The following is a 24,720-nucleotide window of genomic DNA, read 5'->3' on the forward strand; positions in this document are numbered from 1 at the left end:
GAGGCAGGGGGCTGGGCGGCCTCGCCAGAGCGGGTGCATGGGTTCAGTGCACGGCCCGGACACACGTGGAGGAGTAAATCATGTCTTACTGCGGACTGGGCCGGCGCTCGCGCAGGTACAGGTCAAGAGGAAAAAAAGGATGGAAATGCCTTCTCTGCGGGAGGGCTGGGGCCGGCTGCTTTCAGGAACCTTGAGAAAGATCTGATGCCGAGGGCTGGGCCCTTTCAACTCCCGTCTCCAGCCGCCCCTGTGACCTCTGGGCCTTTTGTTGGGGTATCAAATGCTGTCCTCAAGAAGACACGCTCCTGTTCTCTGGGTCTATTACTTCGGGGGCCGGTCTCCTTGAACGCTTCTCAGGTTCTCTGGAAACGACGAGGCTCCCCGCCCCGCCCTTGGCCTTCGCGACGCCAGGGGAAGGAGCCTGAGGTGCTGCCTATGATTTGTGTCTCCCACTCTAACTGCCCGCACTGCTCTCCCAACAGCAGCCACCACGGGCCCAAAGTGGCGTGGCTGGGACGGAGCTGCCCACGCAGCGGGCGGACATCACGTCCTCCGGACCCGTCTGCACTTAGAGCTGCTCACTGACCTGCTCACTGAACGGGCAGGAGGCCTCCAAGGACCAACACTGAATAGAGATGCCCTTTCTTCTGCTTAATACCTGGTGCTTCTTGGACTCCAGTTCTTTAGGGACAAAGGAGCTGGGCGGACAATGGAGCCTGCCAGCCTTTCAGATTGAAATTGGGACCTGCTTTGGGGGCCGCAGCTGTCTGGCCCTGGAGGGGTGCAGAGGTGGGTGGAGAGCAAAATGGCGGCCCTCTCCCCTGTGTCAACCTGCTGGAGGCGAGACAGGCCAGTAAGCCAGGACAAGTGGAACTGGGAACGGAGACAGAGAGCTGACCAAACTGGCAGAGCAATTTACGGCAGATGCAGAAGGCCACCGTCCTAGAGAACATCTAGGCCTCAGTTGTATTTCAGCTCCAGGCCCAGAAAGAACAGCAGCAAAACCAGGTGGGCGACGCCAGGACCAGCTGCATGACTAAGGAAGCCCGGCCCTGGTGCTGACCAATCAGTAGAGACCTGGACCCTGAAGGAGCACACCTGGAAACGGGTGAATATTCTACTGAAACCCTCCCCTGAGACCTCCCCTAAGATTCCCGCCTGCAAAAGAGAGATATAACCCTCAAGACCAAGGGCCCAGTGTGAGCTTTCTCTCTGGGAGCAACCCCCCCATTCCCTTCCTCCTCTTCTTCCCCCACAGGCCTGCATCTCTTAAACTCTAAGGAACCCCACGAGACTTGCAACCAGGGCAGCAATGGGCAGCGGCAGCTCAATCCTGGGCTCCCCCCTGAACCTGTCTCCAAGGTCCCCTTTTCTCTGACTTCCCAGTGAGCAGCCCCGCCTCTGCTCACTTATTTTCTGTGACATTTTTAGAGAACCAGAGCAGCCCAGCCTAGGGTCTCCTGTGGCTTCTTCTGTGCTAAGCCCTTCCTTGTTCCACTGTGCCCAGCTGTAATAAATGTACCCTCATAGTCACCTGGACTCATGCTGTGAAATCTTTCTTGAAGTCAAGAACCCACACACTATGGGGCTGGCCCTAGGCAGACCCACTCAGGGCCAGGTCCCCTGTCTGTAACAGAGGGGCCCTGCAGACTGCTCTGGAGGGTGTAGGGGCTCCCCTAGAAGACAGCAGGGCCAGCTGTCAGTCCCCCCCCCCAACCCCCCCCCCCCCCCCCCCGCCCAGGGCCCGGTTACCAGCAGGGAGCAAGGCCTTTCGGATGTGCGAGAACAGGCTACGGCTGGGGTTACTTACAGGAGGTCCTGAAAGAGAGAGAAAATGCCAGGGTCAGTGTCGCTGATGAAAGTGTGGGGAGGGCTGCCTTAGAAGCAGCGTCCAAGAATTCTTCATGAGGGGTTTCCATCTGGTCTTGGACGTTTGTACTTTCCTGGCCCACTTTCACCAATATAATCTCTTCTCCCTTTATTTCATCTCCAAATTCTCATTATTGGATGAGAAATCCAGAGAGCTGGGCCCCAGGCGCAGCCCTGCTGGGCCCTAACGTCCCGCCTCAGCTTTCCGCCCCACAAAATGGGCTCCTCGGGAAGCACCCTAGCTCACGTCCACAGTCGCTCTTCGGAACACAGGGCGGTGGGCACCCAGGCCCATTGAGAACATCAAGAGTGTACGGAACCGAACGAGATTGTGATTATCAGCACGCGTGTCCTCTGCACATTCCCACAAAACACAGAGGAAAAGGAGCAGGAAGCAGCAGGAGCGAAGGAGGCTTCTCCTTGGGTTCCCTGCCTCCTGTCTCTCCGCCTGTCCTGGTTTCTGTTCAGCTGTGTGTGAGTCAGGCATCTGCCATCCTGGGTCACTGCCCACTAATCCTTTCTCACCGCCCACCTCTGTGCTCCAGCCCCACCTCCCTCCACGCCCCTCTCTTCTCCTTTCCCTTTCCTTCCCTTCATTTCCTTCCCTTCCTTTTCTTTCCTTTTCTCTCCTTTCTTTCTATATGTGTCCACTTGCCTCCCTCCCTCCCACAGGCCCCAGCAATAGCCCTATCTCTTACTGACAATGCCCAAGAATTACAAATGCAAATGTTCAGCAAAAGGGGGCAGGAGGATGGGTGGGGCGGGAAGGTAGAGAAGGCATTTCTGCAGAACGTGAGTCATGAAACCCCCAGGGCCTGTGGGATTCCCAGCTGGGCTGGTGCGTCTGCCCAGCCCCTGGCGACCTGGCCCCGTTAACACAGCTGCTACTCCAGTTGCTTCTTTTATGCGCGGCCAATAAAGACTCCTTCTGTTTCCCCTTGCTCCTCACGTTCCCGAAGAGGCTTTCTTCTCTCCACCTTCATCTGCCAGCTTCTCTGTCCTGGTCCCCATCCAGGAGGAAACAGCCTCTTTGATGCTGGCCTCTGTCAAGCCATCGTGTTAAAGGGGAACAAAATGTTTTAAATTAAAAAAAAAAGGCAAGAGGTGTAGTGACTGGGCGAGGCGGCCCCAGCAGCTCTGTAGGCCAGCAAGGGGGGGTTCAGGACAGCGGCAGGGAGGGAGGCTGAGGAGGAGGGAGCATCTGGGACCTATTAGGCTGAGGGGCCGGGGAATGTCACCCAGAATCTGAAAATATCCCCAGAGTACAGCATGCCAGCAGAGCCAGCCCAGCTGGAAGGTCCGAGCCTCCGGCGGGGGGAAGTGTCCTCATGAGAAGCAGGCTGCTGACAGAGTTCGGCCCACAGCAAGTTTTGGATGGTTTAGCCACATGCAGGCCAGATGCCCCATGCCCTCCGGGCCTGACAGCGCCCTGGCCCTCAGCGCTGGCTCTGGGGAGTCCCTGGTGACGCAGCAGAGCTCGGGTGACGGCCCTGCCTGCTGTTGGCCGTCTCGGCTGCATGGGTCCCCGCACATGCAGCCGCGCAGCCCAGACGTGGGATTTGGCACCCTGCCGGGTCCCAGGAGAGCCATTTGCTCAGCCCCCCTCTACGTGATATAAATTCTCTGGAGGATTTCACGGGTTTTTATATCCACCACCAACATCCTCACTGCACACATCTCTATGGCCCCTACTCCTTGCCGGGCACGATTCTAAGTGTTTTCCTTTAGGGAGAAGGTTCTATTATCCTCAGCTTGCAGATGAAGAAACTGAGGCACAGAAATGCTGAGCTACTCCCCCAAGGCCCTTCACTATGAACCTCTCTCCACGCCTCTCAGTCAAAGAGCAACTCAGCTCACCCCCGAAATTGTATGGAGCCGTTCCCTCTCCACACCTCTCCCTGCTCCTCTCTCTAGACCCTGCCCGCCCACCCCTCTTTTCCGGGCCCCTTTTCTGATGCGAGGGAATTTGGCTCCTCCGAGCTCTCCAGGGCTAGCGCTCCCTGATCCGTCCTTGCAGACTTCAGCAAAGGGAAAGCACCTATTTGTCAGTTAACGCTGCACCTTGGAAAGGAAGAGAGATAGGGGAGTTCTAGAAAAGATTCTGCTCTCACAAACATTCCTCCCACACCCCCACCAATGAGACCCTGAAGGGTCCCCCTTGAAAATCTTTAGCCCCCCTTGGGACAATCTAACTACTGCCCTGCCCCTGCAGCTTTCACCATCCACCCAGGTTTCGGAGCAGACGATTCACGTGACACTGTGTTCATTGCTCCGCAGCACCAAGGTGCCGGGGGAGCCGGCGGCTTTGAGAAACCCAGCAGTGCCTTGAGGTCACTGGTTGGTGTCCCATGTGAGTCACTCGCTCAGTAACATGGCTGTGGACTGACCTGTCTCCCTGGCCACGCACCAAAGGATATAACTGTCCCAAGCATGGCCAAGTCCCCATTGTACAGATGGGGAAACAGAGGCCCAGGGAGGGCCATGGGTCTTCTGAACAAACCACACTGTCTCTTATGTCTATGTAGTTGACCCTGCAGGGGGACAGCCCACACTGCCGCATCCCGAGGGAGGAGGACCCCACCCCTGCCTGCTGTGGCAGGGAGAATCATGAAGGCTGGACCAGTTCCCAGGGGCAGGGAGTGGGGGGAAGGCGGGGAACAGCCTGCAGTGGGCCCCAGGGAAGGGTCCCCCGCTGCTGCCTGGGGCGCAGAAGTTCTGCCCAAGATCCTCCTCTGTCACCCAGCGTCTTGGTGAGGACACCTCTCCTAGTAAGCTGCAGTGTCCTTCCCGACTGACATGTGGGGATGGATTCCTAGGGAGGATCCTGGGGTAGTGTCTGGGCCATGGCTTTCTTCAACATTTTTGTATATTCATTCATTCATTCATTCATTCATTCAGTGATCACCTACCATGTCGGTTTTTGTGCGGGGCTATGACTACATAGAGATGACTAAAGCACAGTCATTGCCCGTCGAGGAAGGAAAACTTCATTTGTTAAGCACTGAATATCTTCCAGGCCTGATGCTAACAGAGAGGAATAACTCACTTCCTCTGGTTGAGAAGTCAATGGTTCCCTATGTTAGAAAGCTGGAGAAATTCCAGAGAAGAGAACTAAAGCAACAAAAGGATTTAGGGGAGAAAGGTTTGCTGCAAAAGGATCCATTCATTCAATCGACAGCATTTACCGAGTGCCCGTTACGTGGCGGGTGTAACGCTACACACGGTCATTACAGCAGGACGTTTCATCTTTACAACCACCAGGTGAGGCTGCCATTATCATCTGCATATCACAGACGGGGAAGCAGAGGCTCAGGGGGTAGGCAACCTGTCTAAGGTGGTCTCTCTGTCTTCAGTGTCAGTGTCTGGGGTTTTTCTTTTTCTTTTTAGGTTTAATTTCCATACAGCAGAGCCTGGAAGGTTTAATTTCCATACAGCAGAGCCTGGATTTGAACCAGGTCTCTCTTACCCACAAGCCTGTGCTCTTCAGCTAGAGGTCATGAAGGTCATCAGGGGTGGGATGACCTTCCAGGTAAGCTCTCCCTCCCTTCCCCAGGGGTTGGCCCTGCCCAGACCCTGGACCCAGTCCTGGTCCTGGTTAGGAAAGGAAAGAGTGACAGGGTGTGCCCAGGTTCAACGTCATATGAGCTGTGATCTGACTCTGCTTGACTGCTGGGCTCCCAGCAGATGGGGTCCTAGCCCTGACCCACGCTCCTGGTGCTTGCTGCCAGGCTGCTCGGAGCTGACCACCTGCCGCTTGGCTCTGCCACGTGCCGGCCCACTCACTGTGCCAGGACAAATGCTCTGCATCCAGGGCTCTCCTTGGAGCGGGCGACTATCAGTGCCTGTCACGCTCTATCGGCTGGAGTAGGGGTTCTCAACCTGAGGTGATTTCGCCCCCCAAGGGACAGTTGGCAATATCTGGAGGCATTTTAAAAATATATATTTTTTATTAATTTCAGAGAGGAAGGGAGAGGGAGAGAGAGACATCAATGATGAGAGAGAATCATTGATCAGCTGCCTCATGCACGTCCCACACTGGGGATCGAGCCCGCAACCTGGGCATGTGCCCTGATCAGGAATCGAACCATGACCTCCTGGGTCATAGGTCGATGTTCAACCACTGAGCCACACTGGCCAGGCTGCAGGCTTCATAGGTGGGGGCCTTTTTATTTTAAAGCCCTTGCTTTTGAGAACGCATTATGGGACTGGCATCCGAGTCTCTGTATCAGGATTGTCATAAACACTAAGATTGACTGAGCGCTCACCAACCACCACCAAGAGCCAAGCAAACTATACATCAGCTCATGTACCCTTCACAGTAGTCCTGTCAGGTAACACCACAGTTAGTCACACCTAACAGATGAGGAAACTGAGGCAGAGCGGTCAAGCTACATGTTGTACGGCTAGAATCCAGGCATCCCGAGCTCCCAAACGATGCGTTATCTCACTGAGTAGCAACAGCAACCCTGACAGGCAGGTCAGTGCTGTTATTGTTCCATTTTACAGACGGGGCTCTTGCGAGGCAGAGAAGGTGGGTAATTTGTCTAGGTCACCATACAGCTGGCTGGTGGCAGAGACGGCCTTTGGAATAGATGCCCCCTAAAGCTTTCCTTTTTATCCCCTTACATGGACTGCTTCAGCTGTGAAAGCAAATAAGAGTCAACAAAACTTAGGTGGTAGGTGAGAGGGTCAATTAGATTGTTGAGAAAGAAAGTCTGCAGTGAGTCCTTTGAGGAGGATGGCTTTAACCACAGGCTAACTTCAGATCACTCCCATCTCTTTCTCTTTCTCTTTCTTTGTCTCTCTCTCTTTTTTTTAAGAGACATTATTTGGTGTTTTTTTAAAAAAATATGTCTTTATTGATTTCAGAGCGGAAGGGAGAGGGAGAGAGAGAGACAGAAACATCAATGATGAGAGAGAATCTTCAATAGGCCGCCTCCTGCATGCCCCACACTGGGGATCGAGCCCGAAACCTGGCATGTGCCCCTGACCAGAATCAAACCCGGGACCCTTCAGTCCGCAGGCCGACGCTCTACCCACTGAGCCAAACCAGCTAGGGCTTCTTTGTCTTCTTCGTGTGTGTGTGTGTGTGTGTGTGTGTGTGTGTGTGTTTGTTTTTGTTAATTCTCACACAAGCGTATTTTTTCCCATTGATTTTTAGAGAGAGTGGAAGGGAATTTTTAGAACCGAGTGTGACACTGTTTACATTTATTTTTCCCGGGAAAAGGAGTTGGTGAAACACTGAAAAATTCATTTTCCTAGAGCTATAGAACAGTATGAAAGAATTGAAAACACTAAGAAATCAAAATGGGAGTTAGGAAGGGAGGGAGGGAGAGAGGAGAGAGAGAGAGAGAAACATTGATGTGAGAGAGACACATTAATTGGTTGCCTCCTGTAAGTGCTCTGACTGAGCCTGGGGATTAAACCTGCAACCCAGGTATGTGCCCTTGACTGGGAATCAAACCCAGGACACTTTGGTGTGCAGGTCGACACTCTAACTCATGAGCGACACTGGCCAGGGCTCCCATCTCTTTCTTAAAGGGGGTTCCCAAGCATACTCAGTGAGGGCTAATGGCTAACACCATCCAGACACTGCCTGTCTGCGCAAGAACTATAACTCATGGTCTCGTTATTCCTCCCTTTACTTGGAAATAATGAAATAGAAACCTGACTTGACAACTTGGACCTTTAATTTATTAAATTGAGCTCCTGCCCAGAATCGTAGGTAAGAGCATGGGCTTTGGAACCAAACAGCCACAGTCAATTCCTGGCTTTTCTACTCACTAGCTGTGTGACCTTGGACAAATTGTTTAACCTCTCTGAGTTCCAGTGTCCTTTTCTGTAAAATGGGGATAATTATATATCTACCTAGTTGAATTTTGAGGGGTAAATGAGAGAATACTATTAAAGGTTTGAATACCATCCCTGGCTTAAGAAAGCACACTCAATAACTGGTTGCTAGGACAACTCTTATGGTGATGAATTTGGAAATGATGACGTCCGACCCCAGAAGGGTACGATACCTTCCTCTATTCTAACAGAAGAACGGCCAACACAGAGAGCTCTTTCCATGTGCCAAGCACCATTCTTAATGTTATACGGACAAGACCAAATTCAATCCCTACAAGCCTGGTGAGATGGGCCCTTTTTACAGATGAGAAAACTGAGGCACATCCCTACAGAGAGGTAGGGATCCTGCTTGGGGTCACAGGCTGGTGAGGGACAGGCTGACTCCAGGGCCCAGGCTGTTAGTCCCGCTGCTGCACTGCATTCAGATGAGCCCCTGAAACCCTGGAAACCATGAGAAACTAACAGGCCGGGGGCAGGGTGAGCTGAGATCAGCAGAGCAGGATGGCTGGGGCTGGTGCCCACTGGATGAAATAGTGCAGATGGAAGTCACCAGCTTTGGACTGGTGGGACAAATTACGCATTTTCTTGCTTCCTGGGGCCCCTGACACTTCCAGGTGGGGGTCAGAATCAGAAGCCCCGAGTGAGGAAGTCTCAGGGGTAGGTCTTGCTGGTGGAGATTAGAGGCCACTTTTGCAGATTCAGGCCAAGGGCAAGCATTGTTCTCTGGCCTCCAGTTTCCTGAACAGCCTCCGGCACAGGACAGAGGGGCAGGGCTGCGGAGCAGATGGGGAGAGTGGGCGTGGGGCTATGTGGAGAGGCTCTCTATCCAGCTGCCCAGTGTGGTCAAGGTGGAAAGCAATCAGGACCTCCCCTCTGTTCTGATAAGGATCTGGAGTCTCACTTGGACTTGTCGCCCTGGACGGAATCTTCAAGAAGCAGTGAGATATCTCCCAAGGAGAGTTACTTCCTGCCTGACCCGCACCCCTCACAGGGTCCTTCCCAGGAAGTCAGCAGTTGAGCAAGTGATGCTCCCTTGTCACATCCAAAAGGCACAAACAGTTCTCAGCAAAAGTCTCAGTCTGTACTCTGCCACTCCCTAGCACCTCCGCCAGGCACTTGGCTTTGACTTATCACAACCCCCTGGTACCTTGCTCACTTCTCTCCCAAGTCCCCCAAATAGTCAATTAGTTATCGTTCTCATTTCTATGTGCAGATGCCAATTCCATGTTTTTCTCCCTGTCTTTTCTCTTACATTGTAAGATTTCTATTTTATCCTTTAGTCACTACTCCAAGAGGAGTTGAGGAAGAGTTAGATGCTGCAAACTCCGGTGCCTACAAGGAGCCAGGCAAGTAACATAAGCGAATGAGGCAGGCCAGGTGTAGTGCAATAGGGAGTGGTAGAGTCTGTGGCAAAGTGCTAAGGGCTTGTTTGTTTCTAAAATGGAGTTATCCCCCATCAGCTCTAACCAAATACTGCCAGGTGGGGATGAAGACCCACTATTATCAGATCTTGAAATATTCAAGAAAAGCCCCAAGTTGGGTATTTCATGTAAAATCTTCTGATCTTTAAATGTTGTTACTAATTTAGGATAAGGTAAAAACAAGCCAAACAAAGCTACATTTGGTCCTCAAACTGCTAATTCACAATACACAATCTCTGGGGACCTTCCAGGCTTGATCTGTTCCAATTCCACAGCCTGGAACTACTACTGGCCCAGAATGTGTGCTCAGAAAATCCTTGCTGAATACACGGCTGAGTGTGGGGTGGGCTCACTGACTAGCACCTAAATTCAGGATCAGGGGAGAAACAATGCCGTGACAGTGGAAAATGAACTTGTGTTTGAGAGTTCGCTTTCACTAAGTGTGGATTGTTTGGTTATACCATCTTCAAGCGTGTTTACATCCTTCCCTTTCTGCCTCCCTCCTTCCACTGGACATGGACATGGCCATGCACTGAATGAGGCCCAAGCCTCAGGATGTCAGGTGAGTTAGAAAGCTGAATTTTACTCAGGCCTGGAGGTAAGGCAGGGTTATGTTGAGCAGTGACTGGGGTTAATTAATAATTAGTGAGGTACTTCATTATCCCTGGGAATCTGTTTTTCTTAAAATATACACAATTAAAATTCTATATCATGATTAGTAATTAAGAAGTGCTAATGCTTGATCATAACACAGAGTGTTTTAATTTATAATAGCAAAATCAAGTGAAAAATTTGCTTATCTCTGTCTCTCAATTAATCATATCTCAAGCAGCTGTATGATTTGCCCACAAGGCCAAGACTAAGGTGTGCATATGTAACTGTGGGCCAGGGAGCCATAAAGAAATACACAGCCTCATGGACAGCAGCTTAGCGACTCCACCTGGGCCCTGTTCCACGCGACCTGCCCGACTGATGCCACCTGCCTGAATGGCGCCACCAACCCTCACTGTGGCCAGGATACCAGCTACCATGTGCCAGGCAGTAGACTGGGCACTTTCTATTCACTATTTCTAATCTTTATAACACAACTTATCTGCAAAGTATTCTAATTTACAGAAATAAATTCCAAGGCTCAATGAGGTTAAATAGATTGTCCAAGGTCAAACAGCTAATAAATGATGGAGCTGGGATTCTCACGTGGGTCCATCTCTTTGCAAAGCCCACCCTCTTTCCACACCAGCATGCTGCCTGGAGAACTGGGAGCATCACCCTTCCTTACACGGGACAAAGTTGCACAGTACTCAAGATTCTCCAGGGAAGCCCAGATGTCAGAGCCTTACTTTTAGAACCAGACTACTCTGGGAGAGCAAATACCCGAGACACATACCACTACTCCTCTATCCAGGCCAGTGGCAGACATAACCAATCTATTTCAGTGCTGCTTCTTGCACTTTTGGCAGCCACAACAAATCAATCAGAGCTGGCACCTCTGAGGAAACATATTTGCCATCCCTGGCCAGGGTCTTAGCACAATCACAAGTAAAAGAATGCTCAATGTGAGGATGTGGACATTCTCACCAGAGTCTGGTGGCCAGCAGAGAGATGCAAGCCACTATCTTTTGAATGGAGAGGGGCTTAAACATGTGACAGGAGAAGGAGCAGTAGGAAAAGGAAAGAGCGACGTGAGGCTCTGTAGTTTCAACAGCGGCCCTGGGCCCGACTGGCATGGCTAGGGTGTGACCTCACGGGGACTTGTAGGGGCTGTGGGGTCCCGGGGTGACAAGGAACTGGATACATCTGAGCTGAGAACAGGGAAAACACTTTGGATCTTCTACTTGGCTTTGCTTTTTAAGAAAGAGTTTGTTTTTTCTGACATTTATTTATTGTTAAAACAGCTCTTTAAGAACATTAAAGGACATGTTGGGAAAGAAAATCATCATCCCTAATCCCCCAGCCCCCTGCTCTCACACAACTGTTTCCATTTCTCTGCTTCCTTCTGATCCCGGGCCACACGCAAACCTACATTTGCAGAGTTGACACTGGCGTGCATTCGTGCAGCCTTCCAAGTGACGTTTGTTAAATGGCTGTGCAATATAGCACGGTGTCCCTATTCGTCGGTGGCTAGATCTGGAAGTTTCCGCGTTTTTTATATTTTATGCTACAATGACTATCTCTGTGCAACGGGCACTTTTCTTTTGATAAATGATGCTGTTAGGCTGAAGTGGGACTGTTGAGTTAACTTGAAACCTCTGGTGCAGATGGTTATGACTTTTTGCACTTGTGTCTGACCTACACGAATAAACTCCCGGGAGTCTCCAGAGCACTGTGCTTGAGCTTGGAGGCCAAGAAGGTTGCTCCAGATCACCCAGCAGAGAGGCCTCCTTGGAGAGCACTTGTGTTTCAGGCTCCTCGTCCAAAGCTCCTTTGCACCTAGAAGCGGGGTTCCGAGGCGAGGGTGGGGGGCCGCAGACTGGGAGGGGGTGGATGCAGAGCCCACAGGAAGCGGGGCAGCAGCATCGAGAGAAGGGGGAGGCCTCTGAGCGACCCCTCCTCCAGGAATGTCCCTTCCCCCCAGGAGGCCCTGCCTGACTTCTTAATTAAGAGAAGGTGCTGTTTAGAGGGGGCTGGCACCACAGGGAGACCAGGCTGTGCTATCAGGTGCTGGTTCCCATGAAGTAGCTTCTGGTAGAGAAACCGCTCCTACAGCAGCTCTGCACTGAGCCTTCCACTCACCGCCTCCAGCTAGACAGCCCGAGGCGGCGCAGCGGGTGGGAGAGCGCTCCACAGAGGGAAAGGCTGGGTGGTCTCCAAAGCTCTGGTCCCTTCTGCCTGCAGCGCCAGGAAAACACAATAAACACAGGCCTAGCAGCCCCTGCCCGGACTCCGGCCTGTCCCAGCCCCATCCCAGCCCCATCCCAGCCCCAGCACAGCCCTAGCTCAGTCTAGTCACAGCCCCAACCCCAGTTCAGCTCCTACCCCGGCCCCAGCTCAGCTTCAGCCCAGCCCAGCCCCCATTCAGCTTCAGCCCCAACTCCAGTCCAGCCCCAGTCCCCGTCCAGCCCCAGCCCCAGTCCAGCCCCTGCCCCTGCCCTGTCCCAGCTCAGCTTCAGCCCAGCCCCAGCCCCAGCCCCAGCCTTGGCTGTGGAGCGCATACCTTGGCCTAGAACATCACTTCACTGCCCAGGAAGAAAGTTTGTCAGTTTAGCCCAGTCCAGCCCACTTCTCTCCCTCTCCTAGCCCACTGGGGTCTCCCAGGATCGGGTGGGTATGACTACAGGCCACACTCGGCATCACCACCAGTCCTGTCCCCAGCCCACCATTCCAGCCTGGGGTTCCACAGGGCAGCAAGGCCAGGCCTCGCACCCAGGGCTGGAGGCCCTCCTGGGCTTATGCCAGCCCAGCCTTCTCACCTGGACCCACACCAGCCCAGCCCCCACACCTGGGCCCACACCAGCCCAGCCCCCACACCTGGGCCCACACCAGCCCTAGCCCCCACACCTGGGCCCACACCAGCCCAGCCTTCTCACCTGGACCCACACCAGCCCAGCCCCCACACCTGGACCCACACCAGCCCAGCCTTCTCACCTGGACCCACATCAGCCCAGCCCCCACACCTGGGCCCACACCAGCCCAGCCCCCACACCTGGGCCCACACCTGGCGAAGTTTTAGATAGTCAGCGGTCACTTTGGAGCCCTGGCTTTATGTGCCTGGCACTGTCCTAAGTTGGAGCTGGGGCCTCAGAGTTGAAAGAGACAGAGTGAGTGCTGACCTGTGACCCTGGGCAAGTAACCCTCTGAGCGTCAGTGTCCTCATCTGTAAAAGGAGGCTAAAACAGCACCTACCTCAGGGGGTTGTGGTGAGAATTAAATGAGGTAATATGTGCCAAGTGTTTACATTGGTACCTGACACATAGTAGGTGCTATGTAAATATTAGCTTTCACATTGCTATTTTTCTATTTGCAGGCAATGAACAATAAACGGAAATAAGTAAGTGAGGAACATTCAGGCACTGATACCTGGTATGAAGAGGTTAAAATACAATGCAAACATGTAAAGAAGGGGGGTTGGAATTTGGGAAAATGCTAAGATGCTTTGGCGTGGGTAGCAGGGGAAGGCCCTTCTGAGGGGATGATGTGGGAATCAGAACCTAGAGGATGAGAAACAGCCAGTGTGAGAAGATCCCAGGGATTCCCATTCTTCACAAGCAGCAGCAAGTGCAAAGGCCCTGAGGTAGGAACAAGCTTGGGTGTCTGGGAAACAGAAAAAAGGCCTATGCGGTGATGTCTAATGCAGTAGCCACCAGCCACTAGAACACTGGCATTTAAATTAAATAAGGAATTCAGTTCCTCAGTCTGGCTCACCCCATTTCAGCCCACGAGAACCGCACGTGGCTCGTGGCTTCTGTAGTGCGCGGCACAGGCATAAAATATTTTTGTAGCTGTAGAAAGTTCTCCTAAGCACCTGTGCCCTTGAGCTTTGGGATACAAGGAGGGATTGACATGAGAGAAGGCAGGAAAAGCAGGCAGGGCCAGACCTCAAAGGATCTGGAAGGCCAGAGCCAGGAGCTTGGCATTTGTCCTAAGTGCGCTGGGAAACCTTTGGGGTGTCCAGACTTTGGCAAAATCATTTGGCTTAGGGGTGGAAGAAAACGCCTTCTTGATCGCCTACTCTCTGCGCCGGAGGGCTCCTCAGCAGGCAGCGCTGAAGGAGAGCGGACGCATCCCTGAGTCTGACAAGCCTGCAGGTCCTGAAGAGTTTGCAGAAACGCCTCAGAAACCCCGCGGCCTGGCATTCTCCTGCGGGCCACATGCACTCAGTGAACGCAGAGGTGAGCTCGGGTCCTGAGGCCACGGGCCCATGTGCTGGCGCCTGTAGGAAGACCCCGGTGGTGGGTGCTGTGCTCTGCCCGCCAGACTCCCCTTTCAAGGGCTGAAGGACTTAGTCCCCCAGCTGCTGAAAGTGCAGCCAGCACACTGCCCTCACTGTCCGTTCTCATCGGGAAGTGCCTTGAAGAGAACCGCCTGGTCCAGGGCCCCCTTGGTGGTCTGGCCCCCACGCCCAACTTGGGACAAGTCCCCGGGGCCATGGCAGCTCCGGAGCTACCTGGAGGGTCGGCTGAGGCCTTCCTTGGAGCCACACCACAGCTCAGCATCTCCCTTTGCCCAATCCCTTCCCTCCCCACACTTACTAGTAAAGTCATCTGCCCGGGGCACCCAGTCTGCCTCAGCCCCTCAGCATCACACACGGCCTGTCACCACGGTCCTGGCAGCTCAGTGGGTTAGAGCATCACCCTGATATGCCGTGGTTGCTGGTTCCATCCCCAGTCAGGGCACATACAAGAAGCAACCAATGGATGCATAAATAAGTGGAACAACAAATTGATGTTTCTCTCTCTCAAATAAAACAAAAAGTAGTCACCATGATGAAAACGGTAAGCCAAGCAATGCCCTGACCAGGGGGCAGCTTCCTCTGAGTGGTGATGGCCACCGGAAGGTCCCCAAAGGGCCCTCACATTGCACATGCCCCCTGGGGTAAGAAATCATATTTACTGAGCGTGCCCCTTGGACACAGTTTGTACATCCAGTCCCAGGCGCCCTCACTAGGCCCCTGGAAGCAGGATTATAATTCTCTTTCTACTGGAAGAAGCAAAGCCCAGACTTTGAGCGAGTCCACGACGAGCCCAATTTCTCACAGCTCCCCGAGGCTGAAACTCGGGTTTGAACCCAGTTCTTGCTGATTCGGGAACCCACTCCCTTGCCTGTACTGTGCTGTGCAGCCTCAACTCCCAGAATTCCAAACGCAAGGATTTCATGAGTCAGCGCACAAATTCCTTTAAGGAACGTGGACATTTGGATCTCATCTTGCTTTTGCCAAAGCGATGCTCTCCTCCCAAGGGGGCCTTCACGGTGCAGCCACAGCTGCCTCCTACTGTCGTCATGGTCACTCCTTTTCCAGGCTCGACAGACACCGCTTTGATGTGATAACAGCCCCTGATGGAGACCAGGACGGTCAACCCCAGCTATTCTCCTGACCTGTTCCTCACTGGGCGCTGGCTGGGGGACCACTGTATCTCCCAGGCACTGGAATTCAGGGAATCTGAAATCCCCCAGGCAGCTCTCAGTGGGATAGGCCTGGAAAGAGGCCAGGAACATTGTGATTTCAGCAGATGGGAAAAAAAACAACCATAAAAGTGTCACCTGGGCCCAGCTGGTGTGGCTCAGTGGTTGAGCATCGACCTATGAACCAGGAGGTCACGGTTCGATTCCTGGTCAGAGCATATACCTGGGTTGCAGGCTGGATCCCCAGTAGGGGGTGTGTGGGAGGCAGCCGATCAGTGATTCTCATCATTGATGTTTCTCTCTCTCTCCCTCTCCCTACCTCTCTGAAATCAATAAAAACATATATATATTTTGAAAAGTATCACCTGGGGGTGACAATGTGACCTGCCCTGGGGACAGGTTGAGGCAGCCCGGGAAGACGCCAGGAGACTCCGTCCTGTGGCCAGCCCCTGAAGACTACATGAGACTACACAGTTGGCTTCTGAAGAGACATCCCATAGGCTACCAGGGTCAGAAAGTCCTGCAGACTTGGGGCCGGGCAGGGCTGGAGTCAAGATCAAAAGGAGATGTGACAAAAAAGAGAAACAACATCCTCTCCTCTTATTAAACATAAGTAAGAATAGAAACTTGCCACCAGGGGGAACGATCCTGCGACCCTCCCCAGTGACAGGAGTGCTGAGCTGGGTCTGCCTGTGGGCCCCTGTGTGGGGTGGAGGGGATGAGGAGCTTGGCGTTGCTGCCTGGGGCCCCGGGAGCAAGCATCGAGAAGAAACACGGGCACTAGGGTGGGGCTTTCGGACAAGCAAGGCTATGCCACCACCCCGATCAGCCCCCTCTGACAGCTCCCCTTCTGCACACGGTCACAGGCAGTGTGGACACTTGTGCAGCCAGGGCTGCCACGCCCAGCCGGCACTGCTCTTGTGACATGTCCCCGTGGGATGTCCTGCTATGACCACTGTCCCCCATCACGGACAGCCCCTTAACCCCCTTGTCTGCCTAAGCTATTCAATTCATCTCCATATTCCCTTCAGATCAGATGGACTGGAATTGCCTTAACAATCTTACCCAAAACAAAGAAAACTATCAAAATCATTTTTTAAAGATGTCCTAAACGTGTAAAAGATGCTTAACTCACAAAGAACAGGCTTCCGATATAAACGGATGGAGAGGCACTTCCAGGCCTCGGCCCCATTCTCTGGCCGCTGCCCCCTCCTCAGATCCCGTCCCCACTTCCTCCAGTGGGCTCCCCGCCGCTGTGACTGAGAGCTCATTGGGCCCAGACATCCCCACTCTAGGGACGGAGACAAGCTGGGACGGGGAAGGAGAGCGGAGCCAGGGTGCAAGAAGGCTGTGCTTCCGGCCCCTTCCCAGCACCCTGGGCCTCTGAGGCCCTTATTCCTGTGGGGCAGGATCCAGCCCTCTGACCTTGATTCTCTCTCGTCCTGCAGGGAGAGGGCCCCTCCCCCCGTCCCCCGGGCCAGCCCCAGCCCGCTGACCTGGATGGGAAGAACCTATTGAACTTTCCTTAAGTTTCTTGGCTGGTTTTGTGGGGCCGGCCTGATTGCTTTCTTGGGTCACAGATGGGGAGGGTAAAGAGAGAGTGATGAAGTCCCTGCCCCCACCCCGCCCTCTTTGGCGGGAGGCTCCTGTCCCGCCCTCCCAGGGCTCCTAATCCCTGCGAACGCCTGTCCTCACAGGCTGAGACGCTGCAGAGCCAGAGGTTTATACACAGACCCGTAATTTATTGGGAGGCTTAGGGCCAGGATGAGTCTGGGCCACATTCTCTTCTGTCCTGGCTCTTCTCACCTGGGCTGGAAGCAGGGAGGGGAGGAGAAAGGGGGGAGAGGGGAGGGGAGGGGATGGAGGAAGGGGCACCCGTGTGCGGAGGGCCTGCTCTGTGCCTGATCCCGTATGAGGTGTTTTCAGGGCAACTTCATTGGACAGACCGCAGCAGGTCCCTTGTACCTAACTAACGTGTGCACGTGTGTGAGCAGTGTGGACATGTGTGTTGCAGAGATAGGACAGTACAGTGGCCTGGGTCCCAACGCCAGCCCTGGCTTTTATGGGATGACCTTATATACACAGACACACTCCTTCACTTGCTGGAGCCTTAGTTTCTCATCTGTGAAATGGGGATGAGAATTTCTACTTCCGGGGTTCTAGAGGAGCTGGAATAAAGCCCAAGCGGGGTGCCGGGCACAGTGTGAAACACACAATAGATGTGGCTGTTGGGAGGAGGAGGAGGAGAGGGAGACTACAAGGGGGGAGGCATAGAGAAGATGAGAAAATGGGAGAGGAGGGAGGCGGAGTGAGCAGGAGAACTCACCTGCTTGCTTCCACCTGGGGTGTGACCACTCTAGTTTTCTAGCCGCACCCACCAGGGAAGCCCCAGCTCGGAATGATGGAGACAAACCAGAGGGAGGGTTCCGGGCAGCAGAGCTGCCGCTGATGCAATGCCCAAATGCCTGCACCCTGGCTTCCGCCAGCAGCCACTGCGCAGAGGCCGGATCTCCAGGGATTTGGACCCTCCTGGGGCTCTTTGCTGAGAATAAAAAAAGCACCCTGTGTCTTTAAGGAGGCGCCTGTTGGGAGCCCAGGAGGGAGGAAGGTTAAGATGATTAGCTGGTGCTAACAAATTTAGGATGTGGAAGAAGTCTTTTCTTGGCTGTCCATCAAAGGAAGGATTGAATGTCCCTGAGCTTGGAGAGAGCAGAAGGAGGGAGGAGAGGGCGGGGGAGGGGAGCAGGAGGGTGTTATGTGGGTACCAGCTGAGCCTTCTCCCTGGACAGGCCCTTCCCGGGCACTGGGGGGGTGCGGGAGTCAGGCAGGCTTGCAGGGCCTGTGGCTGTCTGTCCTGACTCTGGCCTCCACATCAGCCTGTCTGTCTGTCGTCGCCCCTCCCCCGCCACCCCAACCCCAGCTCAGGTTATGTCCAAGCAGCTGGGCTGAAAAGTGATCCTGGAGGAAGAAGGCCCTTCCTGTTGATTAGGAACCGGGACACTCTCCCCCAACGCCCTCCAGCCCAACCAGACCCCCACCTCAGCCAAGCTCCCATGTCCTGGGGCCACCTCCTGCCCCTGGTCACCGAGGGCTGAGCCACTCTTCGGCGAGGCTTCCCCTGGAACCAAGGGGAACAGCCATGGCCTCCCAGGGAGATCACACAGCACTCGCCAAAGCCTTCGTAAAAGGTTATTTCCGGCACGGGCTGGAAGGAGGGGGGCATGGGAAGGCGCCATGTCCAGGAACGGTTCATTCAGAACTGCCGGGCACTGGCTCTGGGCCAGGCCCCGTGCCGGGCACTGCGGAAGCAGACAGCAGGGCACTGCTCCTGTCCCTGCCCCGGGTCCTGCCCTCAGAAACGGCTCCATCAAAGAGCACAACGATGCTAAAACGTATGGCCGTGGTTTTCAGAACTCAGTGGGCAAAAGCATGACTTGGAAGGCTTATCTAAAAGCAGATTTCTAGGCCACATCCTTGGCGATTCTGACGCTGCGGGTCTGGTACAGGGACTAGACATCGGCACGTTTAAGCAGAGAGGATTCCGGTGCCGGTGGATGTCGGAGTTGATTTGGAGGAAGGCTGAAATGTAGGGAGTAGGGGTAGTGCAAGCGGGGGTTTAGGGATGGGAGAAGGTTTCCAGAGAAAGTGACCTGAAGGTGATTTCTTCTTCTTTATTTTAAAATATATTTTTAGTGCTTTCAGAGAAGAAGGGAGAGGGAGAGAGAAATAGAAACATCAATGATGAGAGGGAGTCATTGATCGGCTGCCTCTGGTACGCCCCACAGTGGGGATTGAGCCCGTCACCTGGGCATGTGCCCTGACCGGGAATTGAACTGTGACCTTCGTGTTCACAGGTTGATGCTCAACCACTGCACCATGCTGGCCGGGCTGAAGCTGATTTCTGCTGGGGAGGGGACAGCAGACTGAGGGAGAGGAACAAGAAAAAGACCAGGATGAGCAAGAAGTGAGGTCTTGGGAGCGTTCAGGAGGAGTTTAATGTCTCAGGCAAGGGAAGTCTTGATTGGGTTTGCAGTTCTGAAAGACCTTCCAGCTGCCAAGTGGAGAACGGGTGGAGGGGCCGGACTGGAGGCAGGGGCACTCATTAGGAGGCTGTGGCAAGATGAGGGCTAACGGGGGGAGTAAGGCAGTGGCGGGAGGTGGGGAGGCGGGGACAGACATGGGATATGCCAAGGAGGCTGAGTCTGCAGGACATGGTGCCTGGTGGACTGAGGAGCGAGGGAGGGGTAGGACGCGGTGATGATTCTCAAGTTTCTAGTCTTGGTAGTGCGTGGAGGGCTGCGTCTCCCCGAGGCTGGGATATGAGAGAAAGGAGCTGGTCCCAGAGGAAAGTGGGCATTTTGCTCGGACCCAGTCCCTGGGAGCCCCTAGTTGAGTCGTGGGCCATCCTAGTAGAGATCAGCAGCAGGCAAAGGAACTGGACGATCTGGAGCCCAGGGAAGAGAAATGGGCTGACGATGTAGGTTTGGGAGATGGCAGGACCCGAGTCTGTGGCTTTCAAGTTTTTCTACTATTAGAATCACAACTGGAACCACAGAAACAAAGCCCTTCATGAAACAACAGTTCCCTTACTACATGCAGTGCACTGGATATTTTGTACTTCATTTTTCTTTATTTGATTTCATTTAATTTAAAAAAGTGCTGGTCACAGCCCACTAAATTGATTTCACTGACAGGTTTTGATCTGCCATTTGAGAAACACTGATCTCCATGGAAATGGAAGTCATTGGCGTGAATAAGGTTCCTAGGGAGAGGGTTTAGGATGTGAATGTAGGTTCCCCAACACGGAAAGGCCCGGTGGGAGATGAGAAGGCAGCCAAGGCCCCTGTGAAGGAAGGAACCAGAAACCTAGGAGAGAGAGACAGTGTCTTGGAAGAGAGGAGACATTTTGGAGAACAAAGGGGGTTAGCAGAGAAAGGCCATGTGGCATGAGGCATGAAGAGCACCCAGGACCCAGCAGGGCATGGCCTGGTGGTCAAAGGAGCCTTGACCCTGGATCAGACTCAGGGAAGGTCAACACAAGAAGCGGCCTCAGAGGGACTCTGGGACATGCTGCAGGTAGGGAAACTGAGTCCTGCAGAAGGTCGGGGACTTGCCCAAGGAGACCTGCGGCCCTCTCCTTCCTATCTCAGCCCCCTCACCCTGGCCTGTGAGGTCTCCTAGCCTACCCCTCTGTTACCCCATCTCCATAGAGCACACGTGGCCGCTCAGGGTCTAAGGAGAGATGTGTTTCCTCATCCTCGCTCGTGCTGGAGATCTGCTTGGAGCTGAGTAGACACATATGCTGAGGATCAAGGGCCTTTGTTACCTCCACTGAGTCATGATATGCTGAGGGCCTACTATGTGCCAGGCACTATGCTGGGCCTAGACCTAGGGGTTCCTCACCTAGCCTGGGGTGGGGTTGGAGCCAGTTCCCCTTGGATGGGAGGGGTCCACTAAGACCTGAAGAATGCGTAGGAGAAAGCTCAGCCACGAGGCAGGACAGACTGTTAGGAGCCTGGGAGGAAGTTTTACCCCCACTTTCCACAGATTCTCTGGGATTGCGTGGGCCGCTGTCCTGGGCTCTGAATGTTGGGCAGGTTGGGGAGCTGGAGACTGGAGGTGCTTGGTGGCTCAGAGGCTGCCAGAGCCCCAAAGACCTGGGCCAGAGCCCCTGCTGCACAGGCCACATCCTTCCCACCTGGGCCTAGAGAGTGTCCCTCCTGTGACTTCTCCGTCCTCTGGATGCCTGCGCTTCACTGGGGACAGTGTGGTCTGCCCAGGCTGCCTCCTTCCTGGAGAGGAACTCCAAAGAAGTCCTAAGCCTTCCATGGAACAAACCAAGATGCTTCTCAGAGAGGACCTGGGTCGCATCTCACCAGATGTCCCATTTTAAAAATAAGGAGACTGTAGGACAGAGAATCATATACCTAATTAGGCATAAGCCTTACCACAATATAGTTCTCTTGCAGGCCTCTCCAGTAAACTCCTACTCATCTCTCTAGATTCACCATTTTCTTCTTTCTTTAAAAAAATATGTTTTTATTGATTTCAGAGAGAGGAAGGGAGAGGGAGTGAGAGGTAGAAACATCAATGATGAGAGAGAATCATTGATCGGCTGCCTCCTGCACACTCTATTAGGCATCGAGCCCGCAACCTGGGCATATACCCTGACCAGGACCGAACCGTGACCTCCTGATTCATAGGTCGATGCTCAACCACTGAGCCATGCCGGCCTGGCAGATCTACTTTCTTTGGGATTCCCAGAATGGAGCCCAGGCCTCCAGAGCCAAACGACTACAGACAGTAGATCAACCCAGAAGTTGAGGCCCAATTCCATTTACCTCCCCAGCGCTGCTGTCCCTGAGAGTCTGGACACCCCTCCCTCCAGTATGTATTCACCCGGCATACGCACTTCGTAGACTCAAGCATCCGTTAAGGCCGGGTAAGGCTTAGTTGGCCATGACCTCCCTGACCATCAGTTGAATCCTCTGGCAGTTTGTGCAGCGTGACTGATCTGCTGAGACCCAGGGGCCCGTCTCCTGCAGTGACACAGTGGACGGTGGAGGAGATGAACCCACCAGCCACCATTTCTTTGCAGGAGGCTTTTGGTCACAGGCTCTGCAGCTGGAGAACATAAACAATATACTCTCACTGCGTTTCTGCAGCCCAGCCACGGGGAGGATTGAACCTTGCTTGGTCCAGCTCATATATGTGCAGACCCAAGGAACATAAAGGCCACTGCCCTGGTGTAAATGCTGCTGCCCAACCGCTGCTGGGTCCCTGTCTGCAACCCTCGCACAGGAGGGCCCGGCGGGCTTGTCAGGGAGCTGCGTTCTTTCCCGTCCCCCGCCTGAAGGAATAAACCCTGAGTGAAGCAGACACTGCGGCCTGGCGCACACTGCGGTCCGTATCTGGGCAGCCACAGCCTGTCCTGACTGCAGGAGGCAGGTGTAAAGATGACGACTGGTCTCACGGAAAGCCAGCATTCACAGTGGGGATGTTAGTGCCCAAGTAAGCACAGGCTGATGAGGCGGGGAGTGGGGCTGGGAGGCCAGTCCGAGAGATGCAGCCCTGAGGGGGTAGCTGCAGAACATCGCGTGGCGGCTGAGTGTGGACTGGTTCTGGTTCCTGCTTCTGACAGCAGCCAGTGAGCTTCTCATGACACCAATCTGACCAGGGCAGGGCTCTGCTCAGTACCCTTTGGTGGCTCCCCATGGCTTTCCAGATAAAGAACAAAACCTTAACATGGTCTACAACAGTGGTCGGCAAACCGCAGCTCGCGAGCCACATGCGGCTCTTTGGCCCCTTGAGTGTTCTAACGCCACTTCTACAAAATAGACTCGCCCAGGCCGAAAACCGACTTCTGCGCATGGGCCACGAAGTTTCAATCGCACTGTACGTGCGTGTCCGCACGTGGTATTTTGTGGAAGAGCCACACTCAAGGGGCCAAAGAGCCGCATGTGGCTCGCGAGCCACGGTTTGCCGACCACTGGTCTACAAAGCCCCACGTGTTCCAGTTCCTGCTGACCTTCTGAACCTGGTCCCCTCCCCCCCTCTCCCCCATGCTCCCCGCTCACGCCACACTGCTCTTCCTTCTGTCCCTCATGCTTGCCGCACGCCTTTCCACCTCGGAGTCCTCGCACATGCTGTTCCCTTTGCCTGAAGGGCTCTCCCTCCCTCTTTGCCCGGTCAGTTTCCACTCCTCAAGGATAACTCCCCCAGGGGAGCCTTCCTGGACCTCCCTGACCCTCATGATTTTTTTTTCTAGCTTTCCATGGGATTCTGTGTCTATTTCCCTATGGTAGGGCTGGTCACCATTGCAATTTACATTTGCTGGTATGATTGATGGCGCTCCCCTCCCTTGCTCTGTGAGGGCGTGCCCAGCACCTAGCAGAGGCCTGCCTCAGAGTGAGTGCTCAATAATACAAGTGGAATGCAGATATAAATGAGTAAATAAAAGGATGCTATTGTGATTTTGTGCAAGGCAATTCTCTGGGCCTGGCACCTTAAATGATGATTTGTAGAGTGTCTTCTCCACGCCAGATGCTGGGGAGGGTGCAGAGCTGGCTGGCTAGAGGGGAGATAGGCGTGCAAAGAAGTCACGATAGCACAGGATCAGGTGATGCTGAGGGGACAGGTTGGCTCTGAGGAGCGTCGAGCAGAGGCATTTGGTTAGGATGGCCTGGGGCTGGGAGGACTTCCCTGAGATGGCAATTAGAGCCCCCTCCGACGGGTAAGCAAGAGTTAACAGGCAGAGATGGAGAGAGGGCGTCCTGGCAGAGGGCAGAGCAGGGCAGGGTGCAGCAGGGAGGGACTCCTAGGACGGCTGAGCTACAGCGAGGCCAGGAGCTGTGCCGGGGAGTGGGAAGAGACAGCCAGATGGGCCCAGTTGGACTTCATTGTGAAGGCGCTGGCGCCACTGTGGGGTTTCAGGCAGAGGGGCGGCAGGGGCCTGTCCCCCTGGGTAAAAGGAGAGACTGGGGCCGCTCCAGCTCAGGCGCCTGAGGCATGAAACCCACGGGACAGAGGAACATGGGCCGGGGTAGGAAGGTCCCAGTCTCTGTTGCCAGCAGAAGCCTCACGGGACTGGTTTCCTCCCTGACGTCAACTTAAAGGTCACACAGATCCCAGGTTTGCTCGCAGGAGCCACTTAGGGCTCGCATTTTATGCGCTTACTCAGCCCCCTTTGGGATCCAATGACATTCCCAGGCTAGACCACCTCGTGGGGTAACCAGCCCTGAGCCCCAGGGGCGCTGTAAGAAGCAGGACTTCCTTTAATTTGTCCTGAACTTACCTCGCTCAAGTTTCAGAGCGGGGCATCATCCTGGGGTTTCGGAGTGAGTGCAGACGGAACGCACCCGGCGCTGCCGCAGCGGGAAGGGGAACTCAGGACATCCTCGACTCCGGGGGCCGGGGCCGCTGCCTGTCATCAGCCCCCCAGCCGTATTCCCACCGCAGCAGCACAGACAGGCTGTCCCTTCCTCCCCCCACACCCAAGTGCCTCTGTGTGCCGGTCTAGGCGAGGCAGGAGCTGAGGAGCAAGAAGTGAAACTAGGCCATTCAGCGGGCTGCTCCGTCTAGCACACAGAGGCCACAGCTGGGGTGTGTGGAAATGACATGTCAATGACAGGACTCCTAAGTCACCAGGCTCCTCCAGTGCCGCTGACTGTCCCTCCCGCCTCTGCTTCCAGTCCCGGCCCCATCCCGCCAGGAAGCCTGCCCCCGCCAGCACGTCGGGTGGAAGCCATTCTGCAGCTCCAGCCCCTTCAGAGCCCTGACCAGGCCAGGGCTCCAGTCAAAACGCTCCAAGTCCTACTTGGCTTCTCTCTGTCTCTCGCCCCCACAGCAGTCCATCAACGAGGCCTGCCAGCATCACTTCCGAACATGCCCCAAGCCCATCACCATCGCCTCTCACCTGGACACTCCCACAGGCTCTTTTCTCCTGCCCCTCTGCCCGCCCCCACACCCCAGCACCAAGAGGAATGGAAAAGGTAATCTGAGCATGCGGCTTTCCCTCTTA

The 24,720-nt window shown here is 54.4% G+C and overlaps 1 protein-coding gene across 1 annotated transcript in view; it reads right to left on the bottom strand.

Moving 5' to 3' along the window:
• COL13A1 (collagen type XIII alpha 1 chain) overlaps window positions 1-24,720 on the bottom strand; it is a 138,284-nt gene that overhangs the window by 76,879 nt on the left and 36,685 nt on the right. The window contains exon 3 of the mRNA XM_054729344.1: window positions 1,811-1,818. Within this exon, the coding sequence (XP_054585319.1) occupies window positions 1,811-1,818 (8 nt within the window). The remainder of the gene's footprint in view (window positions 1-1,810; window positions 1,819-24,720) is intronic.

The sequence above is a fragment of the Eptesicus fuscus genome, chromosome 17 (genome assembly GCF_027574615.1).
Source record: "Eptesicus fuscus isolate TK198812 chromosome 17, DD_ASM_mEF_20220401, whole genome shotgun sequence".
Taxonomy (NCBI): domain Eukaryota; kingdom Metazoa; phylum Chordata; class Mammalia; order Chiroptera; family Vespertilionidae; genus Eptesicus; species Eptesicus fuscus.